Source organism: Pseudonaja textilis, chromosome Z (genome assembly GCF_049901715.1).
Source record: "Pseudonaja textilis isolate UNSWEBS1 chromosome Z, rPseTex1.2, whole genome shotgun sequence".
Classification (NCBI taxonomy): Eukaryota; Metazoa; Chordata; class Lepidosauria; order Squamata; family Elapidae; genus Pseudonaja; species Pseudonaja textilis.
The window spans coordinates 83,359,028-83,384,301 of NC_142008.1; the positions used below are offsets into that span (position 1 = coordinate 83,359,028).

Genomic DNA, 25,274 nt, shown 5'->3' on the forward strand with positions numbered 1-25,274 from the left:
TCACACCTATCACAGAAAATTCACATTTAAGTGGAAATGTTCAGTGTCTGGCAGCTTGAAGTCTGCACTAATCTTGTACTGAGGGTGGTACTGCACACATTGATGGCACCAATGCTATCCTACCTCTGGAGGTAAGAGTTTCAGGATTCTTGACAGGTAAAATGTATTTTAGAAAATCTATTCAGAAGCACCTATTTTGCTTCTTTAAACCTTTCAAATTTAAAAAGTGACTGTTTGGGGTTCTGCCAATTCTTGGGATGACAAAAATGGTGCTATAGGATGCACACTTTGCATCCTTTATTTAAAAGGAGTTTAGCACTCCCATCCTCATAAATGAGACAAGAATTGCACAGTACTTTGATCATGTAATTCTTTCGCTATATGTACGGTTGGATACATTTTGACCTGAAAAATACCAAATTTACAGAAGTAGATTTGGAGATGATGATCTAACAAAAGCAAATTTATAAGAAGGCCAAACAATGGATGCTGGCTTTATTGAAAGAGAAATACCCATTTTTAATTAGGAACAAAAATATAACATGAAACAAGGAAATTGGTATTAAAGAGTAAATTAAGCAAATTGAATTGGATGTTTTAGGAATAACTGGATGTGGGTGGTTCTGAATTGGCTATGTTAAAAGATAATATGATGTGATTATTCAGGATATGAAACCATACAAAAGAATAGATGGCTAAAATTACACAGCAAGATATATGTTCAACTACAGCCCAATAAATGAATTACATATGTACATAATACACACACACACACACACACACATGTATGTGTGTGTATATAACAACTGAAACATATATTCTATAGCTGTATATTACCCAATGACAACATTAGACATTTAAATCATAGTGTACATTATTTTCATTTCATGGACCACATCTGCTTTGAATTAAGTTAATATTCTGCTTTTATTTCTCTATTTTGTTTTTAAGTGATGCAAAGTAATGTTTTCATTGTTGCCTTGTTTCTTTTTATAGAGGTTTACCTATCTGTCTGTGCGTCTATCTGCAATTTCCAATAGTGCATGACATGACTCTTGGAAAGCTTTTTTCTTAATACTTCTTTCAATATTTAAGGTATTATTTTTATAACCATGTCACTGATACTTAAAGATGTATAAAAATCAAAATAACTTCCTCCAAGGAGGATTCTATCTATAGTATGAAGAGAAGTATCTCCCTATATTATATAGTTGAAAACATGCCCCAAACTTCTTATTATGATTCAAGAAAACTTATCTTTAAATATATCTCTTGTGCAAAGTTTGTAAGATACTCTGGAACCATCTTGGAGACAATCTGTTAATTTGTTGATTTTTTTTTTTTTTTGGCCAGATAATCGATGCAACATGACAGATACCATGCAGCGAATTTCCCTTTCCAGGGTGAGGCATGAGTTTGTGTGAAGTTTTTCCCCACAAATCCAATCCAATCCTTTCCTTTTCTTTCCTTTCCTCCCCTCTCTTTTCTCCTCTCCTCCTCTCCCCTCCCCACTCTCTTTCCTTTTCTTTTCCAATCTCCTACCCTGCTCAAAGCATATTAAAGATAAACTCTATTTAAGATAAAGTTGCCCAGGTGAATTGAATGTCTAGATTTTCTATTCAGCAGAAAGCTAGGAAGTTAGTTTAATTAAAAAAAAACCTCCCATCTCAAATTAAGTTCTACTAGATTTCATCATGACAATACACTTATTTGTATTGTATCCCGTTACTAGTTTGACAATGTCTCAATTTTATGTTATCCAATGGGACTTACTAAGAAGCTGATATTTGATTTTGCTAATTTCATAGCTAAAACAAGGATTTTATTTATTCTCTCCCCCCGCCCCAAGTGCTCTCTGATATGGTTGACAAAAGGCTGATCAAAATAGAAGCAATTAATGGAATGCATTAAAAGAAGAATCACTTGTTTCTAAACAGTATTTGGGCAGAAGCAATTATAGCTTCCTTTGTTTTAATATTTAAGAAAACTAAGTTTTTTTGGAATATTTTCTTATATTCTACCTCTACTTCAAATCATCACTGACCTTAATTCCATTAATCTGGATTCTACATTGATCTTACACTTAAATATTATAATGCAGGTGACTTGTTTAGTTTTAGATTGCGTTTTTTTATACATACATAATTGTAAACAGTATATCAACTCCTACCACTTACCTAGTTAGAAAAACACTAGTGTGTTAACAGTATTTCTTCATTCTACTGTTTTACTAGGCAATCTAATTACATAAGCCTTAATACATTGATTATGTTATATTTTTCCATCTCTTTCCCACTTTAGCCACCAATGAAACAGAGCATGTATAATACTTTGTATATGATGGATTATAAACCATATGAAGAGTTCCAGAGCCAGCTACCTATGATGGATCTCTCAAAAGTATGCAATATTTTTATTAATTAATTACTCCTTGATGTTTGTCCTTAATTATTTTTTGGAGCTAACATTAGTTATATAATTAACAGTGATGCTTGATTTTGGCTTTCAGACATCAAATATAAATTTCTTATTTCAAAGCTGTCCAATTTTCTTCATTTCTCCTGTTTACCCTCTAAACAGAGATTCTGTCAATTTTTGAAAACTTCCATATATTTGGAAAAAGATAAAACACATCTCCCAAAGTACCAGAATTTCTGCTTGCAAATGTTCAGCTGATTGAGGTGAACTTGCAAGTCAGATAATGATGGTGAGAGGCAGAAGGAGAATATATGAAAGATGCATTGTGACATTGTGGTGCAAACTCCCCTCCTCTCTGTATTTGTGTCGCAATATCATGTGAATCATTTCAGGGATGGTTATACTATACTTACTATACTTACATTACAGTATAATACACTTTCCAACATTTTGACGAAGCTCTGTTTGTTCCAGGTATGCCTGGCTCATTTGTTTTTTTTGGCCTAGTTCTTTTGGGGTTTTTTTCAGGTCCATAGTACTATTAGTAACCAAATCCCTTATTTGAAGGCAACTTCTTTCTTTCATTCTTTGTCAATATCCAGATTTTACAGATATTCATTTTCTCCAGAAAAAACATTGTGTTAAAGATAATAAAAGACATTTTTCAGTGTGTTTGCCTATACTCCAGCTGACTATTCTGCAAATTTTAATTGCCACTACACAAAATTTAGCTCAATTATATGTTTAGAAGAGCAGATAGAGCTGGAAGGTTAAATGCATCATAAGTTTAGAGTCCATGCATTGCCACAAGAGGTCCAAATCCAGACCCCCTTGAATTCCATTGGCCCTTCTAGCACCAATTTAGTGCTAACTGTTAGTTGACCAAATTCTTTTATGTAGGCTTGAGCAATAAATCTTTCTGAACTGAACTCATGCTATGATCCTGATCCTTGGCAATTGGCAATATGTGATGAATGATTTCATGTTGGATGTGAAAAAATTCACGAACTTTGATTTTGACTATAGAATATGGCAGCAGGGAGGAAATGTGCTTATAATAGTGATAAAAGAGCAGCATGTCTGTGGTAGTTTCAATGGCTCCTGCGCATCAGGAACAAATTATTTGATACATGGGGATTTTAGAAATCTCCCATTAAGCGGAGAACATCAAACATAGCTATGAAAAAGGGCAGGAGAATGTTTGTTGAGTGGGAGAATTTAGGGATGCTAGATATCTTCCTGATTTCCATGCATTGTATGATTTCTGATGTGCATTGAAATGTGGCTGAGCTCTAATGGTTTTCAGTATCTATACTCCATTAAAGAAATAATGGTTGTTTTAGCTTAGGCATGATCCATAATTCTATGTATTCAACACTTTGAACAAAAATACCATGCACACATCTGTTTTAGGGCTCCATTCCGGCCCATCCAAGTTTACTTATTTTTGATACATAAAACTCAATATACTTACATTTCTTCTTTAATCTTTTCCATTTCTTAAACTGGTCCACACTTCTTTCCTATTTTACATGTCCTTGTAAAATAAGGAATTCCTCTTTCAGTATAGCACCAGCTGTGACCTAGTTTACTTGCAGTCAGCTCTTTAATATTAATTTAGGATAGTTTGATGTCTTTTGTATAACTAGAGCATATTATCTCATTGGAAAGTTCTCATAATTTCACTGCTGCCTTCTTCTAAATTTGATGTTAGAAAAACCTGCTGCTAACTAGGTTTTTTTTTCCCTCCTGCCTATAGAACCTCACCAGGTCTTGCTGTGGATATCCTTAGGTTTATTTGGCAAGAGCAACCAGCCTATTAGGAGCTCACATTCTGACAAGCATTACTTCTAGAGTTATTGGATCTCCTGAGCTTTCCTGCCATTTCAAGATCATGATGTGGCAGGAAGGGAAATATGGTAGAGGAAAGAAAAATGGAAAGATATCATTATATAATTAAGTTTCCAGAAGGTAGACGTTACAGCTGTTTTGTACCATTTTGTGAGATTTTTATTATGCTGTGAATATTGGATTTTTTTCTCTGTCCCAATGTATCAGGTAGACAGAAATCATTGGAGATAGGAACTCTCATGCTAGCATAAAACTGATAGTTCAGTTAAGTTCAAAGTTTATTTCCATCAAAGGCCAAAAAAAACCATGTTAAAAAAGATAAATCAGAATACTATTATCACTATTGTTACCAGCATAAACTATTTTTTATCATAAATGCGTTACATCAGTAACATAAAAGTCGGATTCATAGACAAAAGAAGGCAAAAATAAAATAAAATATATACACAGGTTATAATTCAGTCTTATTAAAGGGTTAGTTATGGTTTTGTCATGTTGAGGGAAACGGAGGTAAGTCAATTTGGTTTTTGTTGTTTTTTGCTGTTAGCACAATAGAATTTCAATGTCCAGGAAAGTAGAATCCATTTTGATCTGAGAAAAGAATTTGTATGTAAAAGGTTTCAGGATTACCTACAGAAATTGAGCAGATAAAGGGGAAGGAGGAAATGTACCCTAGCATGCCTATAAAAAGATCAGTCCAACATTGTAACATCTGATAATATCATTTGAAAGATGGCAAATTAGGGGAGGCTGCCCCATCATATTGTTACAAGAGCTATACTTCTATTTTTAAAGGTTCCTTATTCCGTAGGTTAAAAACAAAAATCTCCATCTGGTACATTGCCTTTGTAATTTGATTTTGCAGAAACTGGAACTGGAAACTCAGCTAAAAAAGAAGGAGTTTGAAAGGCTTGTTGAGAAGGAACCTATGAAATACGCTGAGGAACCCATCTGTCAAGAGGTGGAACCACCTTATCCTGTAAAAATAGATGAGAGTTTATCAAGCAACCAAGAAGCTCCTCTAGCTTTCCTGCAAGTAGAGAGAGATCAAGAAAAATACCATCTTCCTTCAGAGCCCACTGCATTCCAGAAAAGGGAGGCAGAGAACATAATTCCTCAAAGAGACACATTTGCTATGCCAGGTAAAAAGGACCCATCCTTCACCACAAGACCATGGGGTATTATAAATACCAAATTAGATGATGTGGTTTTGATCCATTTACATTCAAGTAAAATTGAGAAGTTAAGTACTTCATTGATTGCTCCGGTTTAGCCTGCAGGCATTACTAATAATCTTTGACTTACAAACCATTCACTTAGTAATCCTTCCAAGTTATTATGGCACTGAAAAAGTGACTTATGACTGTTTTTCACACATATGACCATTACAATAGCCCCACAGGCATGTGATCAAATTTCAGACGCTTGGCAACTGGCATGAATTTATGACAGTTGTGGTGTGCTGGAGCCATGTGATCACCTGTTGTGACATGGCAAGCAAAGCCAGGTGAAGAGAGGCCAGATTCATTTAGCAACCTTGTTCTTTAAAAACGGTGTTGAGAAAAATCGTGAAATGGGGCAAAACTCACTAAATAACTGTCTTGCTTAATAATAGAAATGTTGGCTGTAAGATGAGGACTACCTGTGTGCATGTGAATATGTTAAACATTCATACAGAGTTTTTGTATAAACTGTCAGAATGATAATCTTCCATATAATTGTTCATGTGGAACACTGTTTTTCAGTGAATTGAAAAGCATTTTGTGAGACCATTGTTATTTCTGGTGGCTGAGGCAATCTCTATTCCACACAATGTGGGAATTAGGATTTTGTTAAATGTTACTGATTCCTTTAAATATGGGTAACTTTGGGCCTCTCGACTTGCACTTTTTAAAGGCTGGGTAACTTTTCTGTTTTCTGCCTTCAAGAAAAGGGTTTTTGGGACATTCTCTATTTTTGTCAAATTTTATTTTTCTTCAGAACGTTTCTCTGATTGCTTTATCCATTAAATGAAGTTATCTTTGGGAATGCTGCCAGAGTCTAATATATTGGCCAGATTGATTAGCTTCAGGATATTAATGTTTCTTATTAGTTTTCAGCCAGAGAATTTTAAAAAAGGTAGCCCTGCTATGCAATCTCTTGAATTCCATTAAACCTGAGCAATGTTTTTTCTAAGCTTATTGTACAAGTTACTGGTTTAACTTAGCTACTAGTGTTCTAGCTTCAGAAAATCTTCAAATTTTCATATTTCATCTTCTATGAAATATGTTAAAATGCAAATCAACACTATTATAGAAAAAGCGAAACACTGTGCAAATAAAACCAAAACAATGATCACTAAGGATTTTCATGGAAAAAAAATCCAAAAATGGAAGCCTGCACAAATATTAAGGCTGCAGTAATGTATTTCTCCAAGTTATATTCATATTTTTAACTGTTACAACTTTTTTGTACTGTTGAAATACAATATACAAATGAAATACAATTACTGCTTCTATTTTCACTAAAATTTATTTTATTGAATTTGTTATTTTTCTTAGTTAACTCTGATACCTGAATTTTCTCTCCACATATGAATGTCATTCAGTACAATGAATGGCCTGAATCAAAGGTATTTCCAAGAATTAAGTACTACTCTGCTGAAGGCAGCCGGGAACTAAAGAAATTAATGGACTCCAGGACTGGCTAAGTTGGGCTGGTTTTTTTGTTCCTTATTCTCAAATGGCAGAATGTAGGTTGTTCCAAAATCCTACTCCAAAAAGCACAGAAAAAGTGATGAATTAAATACAACAAGAATTAACAAGCAAGCAAAGGAGGGGAACTCTTTAAAGTTATGGGGGAAAGGGTGGAAAAGGCCATCTGCACTGAACCAATGGAAAAAGAAATCATCCTAAACATGGTTAACATTTTAATAAGCTATTATACATACTGTTCAAATATTATTATGAAAAATAATTAGTAAGCCATTCTCCAAATGTATTTGGTTCCCTAGTGATCTTTTGGATGAAAAAAAAAGTTACAATGTGGGATTTTCTTTTTCCCTGGAAGCATAGGTACTCCTTGTATTAAGCAAGAATTGGGGCAGAACTGGAACAACTATCAACAATTTATGTTAGAAATGCGTCGAGCTAATCAAACACAACTTAAGGAAATTAAGAAATCACATTTGGGATCTTCTGTTTTTCAGGCAGGTTAGTTAAATTTTGTCAACATGTAGTTGGTAAGATATAAGTAATTATGAAAATATTCGAATAATTAGGGAAATATCGACTTTTTCCAAAGAAGCTAAAAAACACAATGACTGATAATGTTTGTTTCATATCTGCTCTTTTAACAGATTTTGCCATCAGTACTGATGCTAGTACTTACCAAAGAGATTATAAACATTGGTCCCGTGTCCGTAGTGGCTTTTATCAAGCAAATCGGAATTTCTCCAACTTTTTGTTCAATGATGGCTACTATAATGAGTAAGCATTTTTGTCTGGATTTTGATAGTAAAAAGAAGCTAAAGAAAAAAGGGCAGTGCTTTGGATTAGTAACATTTACATTCCTGGCCACAGCATCTGTCTAATTCAAAGAATTCTCAACCCACATTTTTGAGGTGAACCTGTTAAACAGTAATCAAAATTATCACTATATATAGAGGTCACACCAGAGGTGGTATTCAGCAGGTTCTGACCAGTTCTGGAGAACTAGTAGCAGAAATTTTGAGTAGTTCAGAGAACCGGCAAATACTACCTCTGACTGGAGATTTTATAGTATCCTTCCCCTGCCATGCCCACTAAGCCATGCCCACAGAAAATTTTTTACTACCACCACTGCGTCACACCACACTCTATGTTCCTTCTGAATGTATAATACCAAAAAGCCTTTCTTTCTTTTTATTTATTGGATTTATTTCTATTTTGTAATAGTATCTGAGAGATAGAAAAATAATATCTTAAAATAGATGAAATAATAGACGAAGAAGTATTGTGTATGTTTATGCCTTAAATTACCAATAAAGTTTTAAAAGTGAAATTGCATATTTATATTTAATCAGTGAATAAATGATACAGTCCTGAACCATTATTAAAACTGCTCCTACCCACCAAAAGGCAGCACAAATTATGTACATCAGTTGTAGCAGTAAATTGCATCTTTGGCAGGTCTTTAAAGAAGGGAATTTCACCAAAAACGACCAGCTGAAAAGAAGTATTAACAGTTCTTTGATGTGCCTATATAGCTAGAAAAATAAGACTATATCCAAAAAATTGTTTTTTAATAATTCAATTTGTCAACATTCAATTTGTCTTCCTGTCAGGAACCCATGGACATCAGAATATATGGATAACTACAACATCTTTTTGAAGAAATTAAACCGGAAAACTCAAAATCCGGTGTCAACTTTCTGCTCCACAGTCAGGCCCATACCCTCTCTTTCCCCTGAAATATCCACACAGACTCCAATAGCAGTGAATACAGCACTTTAAAAAGGTGCACAGAGTTCTATTTGACAGCCGCAGTCATTATGGTACGAATTAAGTTTAAACATATCATGTAAAATATTTCATTAATTCCTTGTTCAAAATAATTATAAGTCATAGTGAAAGGACCAGTTTTTCAGCCAACCATTACACCCTCAACTATGAGATCCATAAGTAATTATAAAATGCATGAAAAACTTTTATTTCCTATATAGAACTTTTATTCTTTTCAAACAATTATTTCAGAATCTGGGCATGCTAAAATATCTTGTATATTTTTGATTGCAGCTCCACAAGCAATGTAGGACACTTGCTACTGAAAGTTTGGCATGGTTCAGGACAACTTGAAGAATGTTTGTAAACCAAAGGCAACTGTTTATATTTCAATTATTTATGCATTTATATTGTTATAACTTGCTTTTGATAATATATTTATTTAAAAAAAAAAAGCCAAGGGCACTGATTCGAACTGTATATGGAAATTGATAGTGCTGCTGTGCTGTAAACTTCTCTTAGGATCAGTAATTCACAGATAATTTTTCAGGTTATGCCTTTTAAATAAACAGTAGACAAACCATAAATAACCCATAATGTGTTTGTTTATAAGAGAGCTGATCCCTAGTGGCTAGTTTTGTTTTAAATTGTTGTAATCAAGGTGTCTGTCATAAGTATAAGTGGCTACACCTCTGGGGATCTGTACTGTCCTAACATTACACCTAAGTTGCAGGATGAGTGTTCCAGTTTGTTTTGATTGCCCCAAAGATGTTTTTCAAAAGGTAACTGGACTTTCTTTTTTTCCTTGAAGATATTTCATTTCTCATCCAAGCTTCTTCAGTTCTGACTGAATGGTGTGTGTGTGTGTGTGTGTGTGTGTGTGTGTGTGTGTGTGTGCTTCCACTCCCACCATTCAGTCAGGACTGATGAAGTTTCTTGGATGAGAAGCAAAACATCTTTGAAGAAAATCCAGTTGTCTTTTGAAAACCACCTTTGGGACAATCATGACCTGGATGAGTGAGAATCTTCCAAGATGGTTCAGGAATCTAAGCTGCCACTTCTTATCCTTCAAAAGAGAGATTAATTTCGGAATCTGAATAGCCAAGAATACTAGCTTCCCCCTTTCTCTGGATTAAACGGTCAAACAGCTCAGTTTTCTCTTTTATCCATAGTTACCAGACTCAAATAGCTTTTGACTGGATGGTGTCAGAAATCCTATGCTAGAATAACAAAGGGTACTCTTAATTAAAAAAAATATATCAGAAAAAAGGACTTTGATAATAAAGCAGCTGCAGCAAGACATTGGAGACTTAGATCTATGTGTAAAAGTAACATTCATTATAATACTAGCAGACAGAAACTACATTACTAAGCAAAGCAATCTTGCAAGTAACACAGACAATGCATGTGCCTTAATTTTCATTGTCAATCTTATCTTACCCACTGCATTTGGAAAAGGGTTACCTTTAACTGGGATTAAAATACATCTGTGTGTGTCTATCCATCAATCTAGTTTATTTATCTAAAATATGTAATATGTTTTTCTTAGCATTTTGCTATTATCGATGCTAATTTATCAATATCTATACACACACACACACACACACACACACACACACACACTGAGAAATACTATTTTTTTCTTAGCATGTTGCTATGATCAACAAAGCCTGTTGAATTGAAAGTGTAAATGCCCCTGAGACCTTATGGGTTATGTTGGGAAATGTTCAGTGCTTATCAAAAAGTTATCAAAGTTTTCAAACATTCCTGAGGTCTACAAGAATAGATCAGGAGTGCACAATATTTTATAGAACCTTTTCCTTTTTTAATTTCAGAAGGTAGGGAGACCAATAGCAATGGAATGATAGTCACTTGGAGTGAACTAAATACAGGTTGTACTATACGTGTTTTATCCGTACCCTTTGACCATGAAAACTGAAAATGCTTTCGCAGAACTGAGTAAAATAACACTTCATTTGGATTTGTAAAAATGGCAGAATTATACCATGTTGGCTTCCAACTGTTCTGGAAATATGTTGCTGCAGAATGTTGAAGATGATTAGGCAGTTTTTTTCTGGGATAGATGGCAATAATATTCTACTATCAGAAACAAAATCACATTTTGAGATAACCAAAAGTTGAAAAAGACCTCCTTACCTTGTAGCATGCCATGTAATAGAGTTGATAGTGCAATCTACACTATGATTGTTCAATTTCACATTAATTCAATGTCAATACAAAAAACCAGCAGTTGGGGTAACTGTACAAAATATGTTTATGTGCTGGAATTTTTGGACCTCCAGCAGCATCTAGTGGTCATAGGTGCTGCGGAACTTCAACTGGCACTTTCAAGCAACTTCTATGATAAATTAATGGACAGCATATTGCAATAATTTACAGGTAAATACATAAATACAATCTAATTTTAAAAATATTTTCCTTAGACAGTATTTGGGCTGAGATCCTCATGCGCATTTTCTTGTTAAAAAAAAAAACACTATCACATATTCTGTTATTAGTTTCGGAAATAAAAATATGCAGGTAGCTATGCAATCAAGGAGAGAAGCAGCCTAGAACTAAGGAGGCATTTCCTGACAGAAATGGAAAGTCTTCCCTCCAGAAGTTGTACTCCAACCGGAGGATTTTAAGAAGAGATTAGACAACCATTTGTCTGAAATAGTAGTTTCCTGTTGAGTAGGGGGTTGGAAGGAACTCCAAAGTACCTTCCAACTCTGTTATTATTAACCCTATTAGACCAAAAGAAGCTATAGGTAGTGAACTGGATCTAAACAAGGTAGTGCAACCCTGTCCAGAACTAAGGAGGACAAACACTCAATTCTTGAGGCTCCATGCACCGAAAGCCACTCAATTTTGCCAGGATATAGTTGAAGTCTGTTGTGCCTCATCCAGATCCCTACAGCTTCCAAGCATCATGGAAGGGCAGAGACACCATCACTCGGGTTGCCATGTATAGAGATGTAGAGCTGATTATAGCAATAGCTTATATACTGCTTCACATGCTCTACAGCCCTCTCTAAGTGGTTTATAGTCAGTGTATTTCCCTCAACAATCTGGGCCTTCACCTTGGAAAGACGAAAGGCTGAATCAACCTTGAGCTGGTGAGAATCAAACTGCTGAACTGCTGGCAATAGGCAATCAGCAGAATTAGCCTGCAATATCACATTCTGACCACTGCGCCACCTTTTCATCCGCATATTGATACCTCAACCCATGGGGACAGAAGAGCTCACCCAGCAGCTTCATGTAGATATTAAACAAGAGTGGAGAGAGTATTGGGCACCAAGCCCTGTGGAATACTGCAAACAAGTGGTGTTATATAACAGGACATAATTAAATTAAGGAAGTTATCCCAAGGAAGAGCCTCCAAAACAATTCCTGCAGTCTGGAAGGATGTGGTCCAGTGTAAACAAAAGATAAAATGATGCATCTTGGGACGGGAAAAAAATCACATGTATATAAGTGAAGTCTTGGCTAACAGAGACTAACCAGGAATTTTCTTGGATTGGGTAAAAGGCTCCAGGAAAAAAACCCATTGAAGAATTACTCTGAAAAACGTAACCAGAATCTTATGAAATAAATAATAACAAAATTGTATTTTTTATTCAAATCTTTCTTTCAAATACATTTCCAAAATTGATGGTATATAATTCTGGTATTTGTACCTCAAAAAAAGAATGTTATAAAGTTGGGAAGATGGCAAATGTCAAAAATTTGGAACTTCTTGCCTGGGGGGAAAAAGGCATGCAAAAATTATATAAAGTGTGGGGAAGGAAGATTTGTCCTAATATTCAGACCACAGGTCATCCAATAAAACTGAATAAAAACTGGTTTAAGAGATTAAAGGAAAAACTTCTCAACCCAACATAAAGCTACACTTATACAAATATACAGCAGCTGCTAGTTTTGTCCTACCATTTGAATGAATTTCAGGTTAATCTCATCAATGGCTTTAAGGCATAATGGCTGTATTTTATCTAACTCAGGGATAATATGCTTTCAAATATTGAATACCTAGAAACAATGTATGTGTACAGATGAATGCTGATGACAAGTACTAGTTTTTCTTAGCATACTGGCAGGCCTTCATTTGTGATGAATCTCTATGATCAAGATCAAATCACTGTCTTGCACTCTTAAATTAATGCTCCCATATCATACTGAATTACTCGGCAGTAGACTGCACAAACTCTCAGTCAGTGACAGAGACCACAATCTTGTCATTTTGATTTTTCAAAGCACAGGGAAGCATCCCTCAAAACAGGGATCAAAAACAAGCTTGGTTTTTGGGAAAAGAACCACTAATGGTATAAAGCATTGTTACTCAAACTTGGCAATTCTGGAAGTTAGTCCACATGCCCTAAAGTGGCTAAGGTTGAAATATCAGTATAAAAGCTGCAATAGCTATCTCAGGATGCTGAGGTTGGATATGTATTCTAGTTTGCTTGTTTTATGGCAGGGGCCTAACTTCCACACAACATCCACATAAACAGTTAACAACTCTTCCTTCTTATATTGAGATAGGTTTAACTGGAATTTATTATTAATGGAACAACTTCAGTTGGTTCTCTCTAGATATTTTTTTTCAAAGTTATGATTTTCAATACATGCACAACTGAGCTTTATTTTAATACCTTAATTTTGCACTACTGTTAACTTTGAAAATATAGAAACTTATAAAGTGAAGACTAAGTTATTTATGGACAGGTATAATTTTCCATGCTCACTTCGGTAAATATTTAAAAGGAATCTCTGGCTTGACCCCTTTATCTTAACTTGCTCATCAGAAATACTTCCTGGTTTAAATTAATAACCATTAAGAACTAAAATGGTTTTGACATTTACAATTTCTTCTATTCCAGTCATCTTGTGTTTTATTTACAATGTGCCTAATTTCTCTCCATTTCTGATTGCATCTCTATGGGAAAATTCCCCTCAAGTATTCAAATATACTGTTCTATAGACAAGGCATATTGTGCTTCTGACAAAAAAAAAAATCGGCAGCAAAATTCTTTGCTACCATTTTGTCATTCTCTGAATTTTTGCAGCCCAAATAAAGTATGTCTATTTCAGACATCCTAGCTCTTTTACACCCTTGTTCAGAATGTTACTTTTTAAAGTTTGAACTCAGTAGGTGTTGGCATTTTGAGGTAAAGGGGAAAAAATAGGAAGAACTTAAGAGTTATATCCCAAGCCTTTGAGTGTCCCCATATTAATTTGCAGAGGTTAATCTTGAAAAAGAGAATGTAAATACAGCTTTCTTTTTAACACAAAAATATGCAAATGGGTAACAAACACACAAAGGCAAACAATATATACCGATATATACATAAAAAGCTTTTTGATTTTTCCTTGATCTATTTTCTTTTTCAAATCACATTTATGATTTGGTGGGAACCATCTGATTTTGAGGAGTCAGGCACTGAAAAACACTAACTTGTTTTTATATAAACTACTGGTTTGCATTTTAAGCAAATCCACATGGAAATAAATATTTGATAACTTTTCTTTCACTTTGGTAGAAAGATTTCCTTCAAATTTAAAGATATGCAAAACATGGCTGAATTTGAAGGAGAAACAAGTATCCATCCATTTCTTACATGACTTGTTAAAAATTAACTAGCTGGAAAATATTTATAATTTATAATGGCAAAAATACAATTACTTATTTCCTGGATATGACACACGGAAAAGAGAGTTGCAAATATATTTGTACATGTATTATTGATTGATTGATTGTGTGTTTTTAAAATTTATTTTAAAGAAGCACTTTTTTGGCTTGGGTTTTCTCATCTGCTATGAATGGCTTGAAGAAGAGTCCCAGTAAGGAGGCAGGTGAAGGTGATGAATGCAGTGGGGAGCTGAGAGATTCCTACATGTCTGGGAAGACAGGGTACAAGAAGCAGCAAGTATGCAGCAGGGGAGAGAGGTAGGAAATTTAGCAGGATGCTGGAAAGCTACCATATACAAACAGGGATGAAATGGTAAAATTAAGCTATTTTCATTCAAACTTGAAAGACCACACAGTTACAACCAAATGAAAATTATTTTATTAAATCAGACTTGAAAAAAGTCACAGTAGTTTAATGCACTTAATAATTCTCTTAAGTGCATGCTGTACACTATCAACCCAAATGGATTGTTCTTCCAATTGTATAAATAAAAATCAACATATTTACATTGAAAAAGGCATTATTTGCATTATTAAACAGTAACATTTTAGCTGAGAAATATGTAAGACTTGATTACTAGAACATTTTTATATCAACATTATATTAGGCATATATTCCTGGAATTACAAAAAAAAAAAATTGCCTCATTTGGTTCTGGTACAACTCAAAACTGTATCCAAAGTAGTGTTTTCTTTTTTTAATCAACATATTTTTCATTCAATCTAAACATTTTCTTCAATTTACTTCTCTGAAAAGAAGCCTATCACACTATTGCTCTCAATCTGGCAACTGACAGTAAAACCATTTTCACTTTGTATGTTACCAGGGACAAAACTGAATTTACTCTTCTAGTATCCTTTCAGATCATCTTCATTTTTTTATTATAAAAAATCAAGGGTGGTTTATTGGTACTAGAAGACATTGTTTCTATAAAAATACAGAATTTAGTTTTATTTACATAATAAGCATCATTTGTACAAGATTCAGTTGCAAATAATGTACTGTTATTAGATCAGGCCAGGATTTGAGGTGAAAATCATTCACTTGAAAAAGTCTGAAAGCATTCAGTTCTTAGTTTCACTTGGTAATAGTGTTGTGCATGGATCAGATAACACAAATTGAATATGAATATTGCAGGAATGCATTAAATGGTCATTTAAATTCTCTCTGAGGGTTCCTATAATTGTGCCAAATTATTTACTCAGCTATCTTGAATGCTTGACTCCAGATGAACTCATTGTCCGGGATCGTTGCCTGAGCACTGGTTTTACAAGGAATTCCAAATCTTCAAAGAGAGGATTTTCGATAATGTCTGCAGCCTCTGGTCTTTCTGTGGGACTTGGGGAGAGCATGTGCTTTACCATCTTATGCTAAAACATAAGAAACAATATTATTTAAGATGGTGAAACATCTTCCGTTGATAGCATTATCTAACTGCTGTCCCCTTATTACAAAGTAAATGCAAACACACTTTTCAGGCATTGACTAAAAAAATTCTGCACAACAGCGATGAATAGATGTTGTCTCATTCTGATCTGTTTTATCTCATACCTTAAATACTCTCTGGCATTAATATATATATTAGAATTATAATATGCTAGCATTAGACAGCATTAGATATCTGCAAAGCATTATCTGTATCAGTTTAGATGGCAAGAAAGCCATAGGAGGATCTCCAAATGCAATATTTCAAGCATTTGTGTCTTAATAAAATGATCAGTACAAAGACATTAAGCATGGAAAGGAAGGCAGTGTGGCTTTATTCTAGAATGAATATAGCTGGATAATTAGCTTTAGATAGGAAAGTGTATATAAAGATCATTTGTTGTTAGGAATGTAAGTCACCTAACAGATGGATTGGAAAATATATAAACCAGGAGACATTTTAATACTATCTCTTTAAGGGAATGCTAAAATTGTAATTCAGTGTAGTTCCTCAAGTGGCCATAAGATGGAGCCAGAAACCTGCCTTGTTCCCGTTCTGTTGTTTCTGGAGAGTGTTGCCTTTCCTCCATTTTTTCCTATTGACTGTTGTTCTTGGATTTGATGTAAGTCTGTTACTGAACTGTTTATGATACTGGACTTTATTATTTGGATTATTCATGGACTGAAAACTGACTGCTTTAACTGATAATGACTTGGACTGTTTTGTTGAACTTTGCTTAACTGTTTTACTGGAAGTAAAAACCTACATTTTACTATACAGTGTAGCTGTGTGCTGTGTGTGTGTTATTCTTCACCACTCTCACTACGTCTCCCTGTGTGCGCTCATTCTCCTAATGGTGAATTATCTCAACATTTGTGTTGTTTAAAACAAAGTTTAGAAACAAGTTCAAATTATAACCCTTTTTGGGGGTGGGGGGTGGGAATACTGAATTTTCCCTTCTCCAGAATGATAAAAGTGACAACTGTGCCTAGAAAAGTAGTATTTGGGGGTGGGGATTTCAAATGAAGTCTCCCAATGACATCAAGCATGCATTCATTATCTCTTGGATCCAATAACCCAAATTTAATTTCCTCAGTTAATGATTTAAGTCATGAAGGAGAGATCAAGCATAGCAGATTAATAGTACAATTTACCAAGCAGGCTTATAATTTTTAATAAAATAAATGCAGTTTGTCCTGATAAAACCCCAAAGCACATGTCTAAGCTAGAAATTTAAATTTCAATATACCTCCAGTGCATATTCCTTTATGAACAATGGTGGGAAAGTCAAGTTTCTTACTTCACTTAAAATCTGTAAAAACATTTTAAAAGAAAATGTTACTTGCATTGAAATATGAATTACATGTTTCAGCTCCAAGTCCTAAGGATGACAATATTTTCTTTTTATGAAAGCAAATATACTGCAGTTTCATAATAAGTGTGTTTTAATTTCTTTCAGTTGTAACACCATACAATTATGTTAATGACCCCTTTCTTTGTAATTTAGACTACCATATCTGCTTTTTTAGATTACAGAAATACATTATTACAAGTTTTTATTCTTGTACAAGTGCCTATCCTGATACTACTCTAAGTCCAATACATTACTTCTATTCACTCAGTAATTATATTTATACAAGCTTTCAGAAAACTTTATCTTGACATAAAAAAAAAATCATATTAAAAAAAACAATATAAAAACCACCCCAATTTCTGATCATATATATTTGACAAGCCATTTTATACTCCTAAACTTTTAAACCAAATTAACTTCAATTATAGCTTCTCCATAGGAATTATAGACTCACAGATAAAATAATAATAATTATTCTTTCTTTGTGCAAATTTTGTACCTAATGGTAAATTTACAATTTTCAGTTTATTGCTAAAGTATAATTGATTTTCCTCCCAAGAATATTTTCAGAAGGGCATACCTACCCTGACTCTCTCCATCTGAGTGCTGAAAGGATAAAGAAGCTCAAACAAAATCAATCCTAAGGAAAATATATCGACTTTGTGTGAATAAGCATTTCCATAAATCTGTAAAATTTAAAATAAGAAGTAACCATCAAAAACTGAACCATCAGGCTATATTTTTATTTCCCACTAATATTTCTGCCCAAGACATCTCATGAACAACATATCAAATAATCACGACTAGACACTATGTGCATTTGTAAAATGATACATTTAACTCATAATAGCAAACATGTATGTTTCATTCAAATGTTCCAGAGAGTTGTGGGATATTCATTTCACTCATTTATATTTTTTAAAACCTTTATTAATAAAGCAATGTTTTTTTTAGAATTTCAAAAATATTAGCTAACAGAAGTATACACAACATTAAGTTGCACAAAAATAATAGTGAGCCATTAACATATCTGGAGGAACCTCAGGCTTGCCAGTTTTGGAAAAAAAATCTTAGAGGGAGAAAACAAAAAACACACCAAGGACAAAAATTAAAAGAGCTTCATGCTTAACCGATTATAAAACAGGGTAGAAATTTGGGAGGTGAAAATGAAATTGAGTATCTAGAAAGATCTAGCTGCCTGGCACACTGAACAAGAACTCCCATCTTGGAGCGCTGATTTTTGTATGTTGCATGTTATACATTCATTCTAAAACACTCTTCAGTCGAAATATCAAAATATTGATGTTATTTCTACAATGTACTGGAGTAAAAATAAAATCACCAAAACTATAATAAAAGCCATTTAACTCCTAAATGGGGAAATAACATAATGCAAACACAAAGTAATTAAAACATATCATATAATTTCTCTGAATAAGGTATTCCTTATTACTACTTTCTAATAAGTCAGAAAATATTATTCAGTCAAAAAATATTATTGTTGATGTGGCAAAATTCAAAATAGGGAACTTTCTGACTCATACTTGATATGTACTAAATAATTGTGCCAACATTTACTTTTTGATTTATGAAACAGCATTACCAGAACCCTGTAAATCAGATAAAAAGCATACCTGTTCTGGACTCATATACAGTTTGGTCCCAACTTGTCCTGTGTGTCTGTCATAAGCTGGCATTGGTGTTAAAACAGACTCTTCCTCCTCATCATGATCCATTGCAGTTACTAGGCCCAAATCTCCAACTTTTACTATGTTATCCATTGTAAAAAAAATGTTGGAAGGCTGTATACAAACAAATGAACATGAAGAAAATTACAATAAAGGCATTAAACAATATACTCTGTATCATATAAAATCATATCATTACATCTTCCAACCTTCTATCCCTAATCTTCCTATATGGTCTTTGTTTGAAATTTTAAAAAGTTTATTTCATCAATGAAATACAGGTAAGTTTCAATTAGTGTGGTTAACGAATCCCAGGAAGTGGATAAATTACATGAGTTTGCACTATTTAAAATCATACTTTTATGGAAATATGTTCAATAAAACTCTTTAAACATAAATTTTATATGCACATTAATCAAATATTATGTAAAGGATGAAGATAATATATTTATAAATTAAATTTATGGTTAATGAAATGGTGCTATGTAAAGTAAAAACAACAAAAAAATCTACCATAGATTCAGACATTTCAATATCACACTGAATGATTAGCTATGCCTAAACCTCAAAATTGCAAGTGTGCCTGTGCTAACCTCAATTGTGTATGTGTTAAACTCACAATAACTGTATTTTAGGTTGCATTAAATGTGACTGTTTTCAATTTAGAATTCACAATATCACATTATTAGAACTCGTATTAATTGTAATGTACAACATACAAATAAATCAACAAAAATATTTAAAGTAATCATGTAATTTAAAAAATACACATGCTGTATATTATAGTATCTTTCCACTTATGTAAATTTATACTCTGTTGAACCCCAGGCTTGACATAGTCTTACAAATTCCATATTTCAAGAAAATAATTTAACATATTTACATATTCATAATTAATTCCATTAACATATATGACTTCAAAACAAAGAGACTATTGACTATTGACCAAATATATGAATTAAACAGCTCTGAAATTTCTTACAAAAGGAAAAAAATAATGGCCAAGTTTTTTAAACATACTCTGGTTTTTAGACTAACTCTGTTCTTGAGTTACAAGAAAGATTTTTCCCCTACTACTTAAGATCTGGATCACCAGATTTTCAAGACTAGATATTACAATTATTATGTTCCACATTTCAGATATGATTAGTTTTCAGTTTTGAATTTTATATAAAATTGTTTCACTTCAAATATTGTATCTTTTAAACATTCTAATATTCCTGATATCTGGGACCATAATTGGTTGTGGTACAGGTCTCAACTGTGTATCTTATGAAGTAGAATCATATTTGGAATACAAAGTCTTTAAAAAATCAACTTATTTTTTTTGGGGGGTCCACATGTTCCCATAGAACAGGGCTGTCAAAATCAATTTCATTGAGGGCCACATTAGGATTGTGTTTAATCTCAGGGGGGCAGGGTGGTTGTGGCCAGGGAAGGCGCGGCCAGCTTGATGTTACTCCTGCAACCCTCTGCCAAATGGAGCTGTGTTTTCACTGGCAGAGGGTTGCAGGAGGCAGTGGCAGCCAGAAACAGAGCTCGGGAACCCATTTTCGATGGTAGAAGCACCACAGGTTGGTACTTCACTGTTTCCAGAGTGACCCCGTGGGCCAGATCTAAGTACGCCATGGGCCGAATCCAGCCCCCAGTTTGACATTCCTGCCATAGAACATCTACACTACTATCTACAAATTTGCGTTATTCCACAGTGTAAATTTCTCATGTGATTCTGGATCAAAATGAATCACTTACCTATTATTAACAAGATATGTGTAGCAGCTTTCAGTTTGTGATCAGGTTTCAAAACTGGAAACTAGGATCCTAAGATTTATTTCTTGCTAAATGAGCCCAGAAGGCAATAAGGGCAATATTCATAAAAGTTCCCATTCACCAAAAATTTAGCAGTTAAAATAAAAGCTCAATATTAAAGTTTTAATTTTTGTTCTTTTCCCTAGATTCATCAGCCAAATTGTATCTCCTCTGAAGCTCATGAAAGCAGAATCGGGTCTTTTATAATCTATTTCCACATTCTGAAAAATATATCACTGTCCAATCTGGATTTCCAATACAGTTCTTAATGATAAGAACCTGCTATTACAAATGGAATAGGGAAAAGAGAAAATCTGTGACCTAATTTCCAGGAATGCAAGTCACTCCTGATTGCTTTGAAACTGCCTGAAATATCATCTTCTGGTAAAAGTTTTGTCATCTGAACTGAAAAACATTACAACTTAGGAAGAAGGAGATGAAAAAACACTAAAAGAAATTTCAAAACACTAAATGAAAACTTGATACTAAATAGATCAGGGTGGATTTGATCACGATTTAAATCACTACTAAAAAAGTTTGATTTAAATCAACTCAATTTAAATAATAATTTTTAAAGAATAACTGTCATCTCTGTCCCGCGATGGCTCCTCTTGATCCGCTGTTGATTCACCAAAGGTCCCGATATTGCAGAATATAAAGCCCCATGCTACATAACCCAGCTCCCTTTCATGCTGAATAAACTAAATTATTAATGTATCTTAAATAGAAAACTACCTTTAGATTTTTACTCCAAAAGCATTTTATAAAAAAAAATGATAAAAAAAAATCCAATTTAAATTTAAAAAAATCTGGAAAAAAAATAAATTTTTATCCACCCTGAAAGAAACTAAACTGATTTTAAATATGTCTCAAAATATGACCTCAACTCTTAACACTTCAGCAAAATCTCAAATAGCATTGTTTAATGCAACTAATATCATAATTTACTAATGGCATTACTAAATGTACTGTGTACTCTGTGCATGTTATGGTGGCCCCTGAAGTTAAAATATTTTAAGGGAAGATGATTGCCCAATTGTTATATGGGGCTAAGATCTGGGGGAGAGGTGAGAAAGTTATTGCCCATTTAGAAGCAGTACAAAACAACATCATTAGGAAGATCTTGGGACTCATATTCAGGACACCCTCGCTACCTATTTTAGGATGGAGATAGGATACCTTCCATCATCATTAGAATACATTTTGCATTGTTAGGCATTATAAGAAGCTAAAAAGCTTCAAGAATCCTGTTAGGTATAGCATTGGTCACCTAACTAGTTTGGGTAAGATAATGTATATATAAGCTATGATTCTTAGTTTAAAGTGTGTGTTACTTTAAATGCAAAGCATGTATTTTGGGTGTGGTGTGAAAACACCATAAGAGGCAGCAAGACGACCTAACGAGATGCTGACGAGAAGCTGACGATTCCCTGACGCTTTGCTAGCAATTAGTGGAGTTGCAGACGGAACTTGAGTTGAGTTTGTTGCATATCTCTTTTTACTGCGAAGAGATAAATTACCGGACTGTTATTTTGTAAGTGTACTGATCATTTTTGACATTGGAATTTTGCAACTGGATAATCCCTGGATGGACTGAAATAAGTGTATGACATATGGACTGTTTTTGACTATGCTTAAACTATTGCTGGAATAAAACTAATTTAATTGGCACTGTATCTGCTTTTACTGAGTGTAAGCTACACAACACTTATCTCACATATTTTGCCTGCCTGCCTGACTGCCCCTGTGCAGATCTTGCTAGGGTGTATCCCTAACAAATCCCATCTTGCCAAACTCTGTTTTCTCTATTACACAGTTGGGATCCAATGGACCAAATTTCTGTTACCCATTTATTTTGGAAACTTTAGTTCTCGGAACAGATAAAATAACAAAGTAAGACTTTTTAAGACGGATGCCACTGAGGTACAATCACCCAAATGTTCATCTTAGCATCATTAAAAAACATAGACACTTTTCCAGGAATCTAGTTAACATAACCAGTGGAACCACTGGAAGGGTTTTAACATATCTTTACCTGCAAACCATGTCTTTCAAATATCCAAAGGGAAATATTTCTTTTTGTAAACTCTCTCTCAAACAACACCTCTGTACTTGTGGAGTTGCTCAAGCAAAGGACATTATCCATTACAACTTCTGCTGCCTTATGTTCAATGAAATTAGGCCCAAATTATTGATGGTATGTTAATTCAAGGGCTTCAATCTTGAAAAACTGAATTATCTTCTTGCAAATATATTTTGAATTGTTGGTGACAAGTTACTACATTTTCTCTGCTGTCATTTAAACTTAGAAAGGAATACCGTACTTAAGTTCTTAGTTGTAGCTTAGGTTTATTTTGCTGTAAGTTTTCTTTATATCTAATACGGGTAGTCCTTGACTTACAACCACAATTGAGACCAGAATTTCTCTTGTTACATTCATTTTTATTACTTTTTTGCTATGATTACAATCACTGCAGGTAAGTGAATCATGCCATTTGTAAGAATCTGGTTTTCTTTATTTACTTTGCTTGCTAGAACTGACTAGGAATGGTCATAAATCGCAGTGACATGTTCCCAGGATGCTGCAACCTTTTTAATTAAAGTGATCTTCGACTTACGACAGTTTATTTAGTGACTGTTAGAACAGCACTGAAAAAATTCAGATGTTTGGCAACTGACTCATATTTATGACATGGGGGTCATGTGATAAGCTTTTACAACCTTCTGACAAGCAAAGTCAATGGGGAATCCAAATTCATTTAACAACCATATAATTAACCACATAATAAACGAATTAACAAATACATGATTCATTTAACAACTGTGGCAAGAAAGATCATAAAATGGAATAAACTTGCTTAACAAATGTTTCGTTTACAACATAAATATTGGGCTCAATTGTGACTATAACTCAAGGATTACCTGTATATGCCACTGCCAAGTAATCACATGATTGTGGGAATACTGTGTCAGTTATAGATGTGGGACTGGTTATAAGTCACATTTTTCAGTACCATTGTAACTATGAATGGTCATTAAATGAATTTTTGTTACATTGAGGGTTACCTGTACTTTTTTCATTACTTTATTTTACAGTTTTTCTATTTCCCTGTTATTTATTGTATTTTATGGCACCCTGTAATATTACAACCTATGGCTGCAACAATAAACTTATTTATTGGGGGATTTTATTTCTCTGAATTATTTATATTTATATTTTATGACAGTATTTTTTCATGAGTAATTTTTCCATATTTTTCCATATTTTCATACTGCATAACATTTTTATTTATTTTTAATAGTTTATTAAAATTGCTTTGACTGATTTTTCTGGATTATAGTCACTGATAGTTGGGCAGGATACATGCTTAATAAATTAGTATTATATAATTTACTTTATGTTCACACTGCAACTGATAAAGATTACTAATAAATAATAAATAGTATAATAATAAATAGTAGTTTTTCCTTGATATCCTTCTTAACATACAACAATGAAGAAATAATTCTGTGAGACATGAAAATACTTTTCAAATACATACATATAATTAAATAACTTGCTCTACATTGTATTTTCAGTACGAACCTTGAGATCCCGATGCATTAATCCTTTACTATGCAGGAACTGGACAGCTTCAGCTATTTGCAGAAATATCACAAGGCACTCAGTCCTTTCTCTCTCCTCTATTGTACATCTTCTATTCATCCAATCTTTAAGGTTTTCTTTCCTACAAAGTTGCATCTGGATATAAAGATACACTTTTGGAGTGGTAGGTAAACGCTTTTGAGTAGAGTTGTTAGAGCAGTCCAAACTTAAAGTTGTTGGTCTTGGTGGAGAAATAGATAAAGAGCTTGTTGATGATGACTTTCTATTATTGGATTCTCTTGTGCTTGTCGCTTTACCTTCAAAATGGCTATCATGAAGCAAGCTGGTAACATTACCCTCTTTATTGGAAGAATTGTCACAACTAGAGTCTTCAAAGACAATAGAAGAAGATGTTCGCTCCCTCAACCTTACTACCGATTTAGCAGGAAGATAAACTTCAAAGGAATGTATTGGATCATTATTATCAAGACTGCTTTCCATATCAGAGCTATCGATGAAATTATCTTGTGCACTTCTGTTCTCAATGGCAGAAAACTCCAAAGGAGAAAATTCATTCTCTGATGAATCTGACTGGTCAAAAGGCAATCCTACAGAAAGCAGAGTCTTCTTTTCTACAGATGTAGCAATGACTTCAATGTTTTCCTCAGTAGAGAATGGCTCTGTTTTAATTTTAAACGATGGCACCTCCATTGGACTGGGAGAACTGAGTGGCCAATCAATACTTTAAATATATTTAAAAAAGCAGAAGATAACATTATAAATTAATCTTACCATATGTTGCCCACAGAGCAAAAATACAAAGCTTTTTCCATGTCTATGAATTGAGGTATGCTTCAAAAATGATTTGGAATGCTTTGGACTCTGCATGAGCCCAGAACCTCTTTGCTATTCATTCAAGTAGTCATGAAGTTTTGCATCCTTCCTTTAGAATTTGAAAAAATATGCCAATTGTTTAACAAGACAACTCTATA

General features: G+C 33.7%; 2 protein-coding genes across 4 annotated transcripts in view; one reads left to right on the top strand and one right to left on the bottom strand.

Moving 5' to 3' along the window:
• Window positions 1-1,367: 1,367 nt before the first annotated feature.
• On the top strand, window positions 1,368-8,776 carry LOC113447255 (uncharacterized). Its single transcript, XM_026717327.2, has 6 exons — window positions 1,368-1,403; window positions 2,302-2,400; window positions 5,135-5,411; window positions 7,323-7,460; window positions 7,607-7,736; window positions 8,573-8,776. Exons 1-6 carry the CDS (start codon window positions 1,368-1,370, stop codon window positions 8,739-8,741), a joined length of 849 nt encoding a protein of 282 aa, XP_026573112.2. The 3' UTR covers window positions 8,742-8,776.
• Window positions 8,777-14,774: 5,998 nt separating this feature from the next.
• EIF2AK3 (eukaryotic translation initiation factor 2 alpha kinase 3) overlaps window positions 14,775-25,274 on the bottom strand; it is a 36,809-nt gene continuing 26,309 nt past the window's right edge. For all 3 annotated transcript variants that reach the window (XM_026717316.2, XM_087915458.1, XM_026717317.2), the window contains 5 exons: window positions 24,283-25,024; window positions 18,834-19,001; window positions 17,784-17,885; window positions 17,095-17,157; window positions 14,775-15,789 (listed from right to left, as the gene is read on the bottom strand). In XM_026717316.2, coding sequence (XP_026573101.1) covers window positions 15,625-15,789; window positions 17,095-17,157; window positions 17,784-17,885; window positions 18,834-19,001; window positions 24,283-25,024 — 1,240 coding nt within the window. In that variant the 3' untranslated portion in view covers window positions 14,775-15,624. The remainder of the gene's footprint in view (window positions 15,790-17,094; window positions 17,158-17,783; window positions 17,886-18,833; window positions 19,002-24,282; window positions 25,025-25,274) is intronic.

Excerpts from the sequence above, each read along its gene's own strand:
- LOC113447255 (XM_026717327.2), top strand. The coding sequence starts at position 1,368 with ATGACAGATACCATGCAGCGAATTTCCCTTTCCAGG. Across the intron at positions 1,404-2,301 it reads AGCGAATTTCCCTTTCCAGG|CCACCAATGAAACAGAGCAT; the intron begins GTGAGGCATGAG and ends TTCCCACTTTAG. Across the intron at positions 2,401-5,134 it reads CTATGATGGATCTCTCAAAA|AAACTGGAACTGGAAACTCA; the intron begins GTATGCAATATT and ends TTGATTTTGCAG.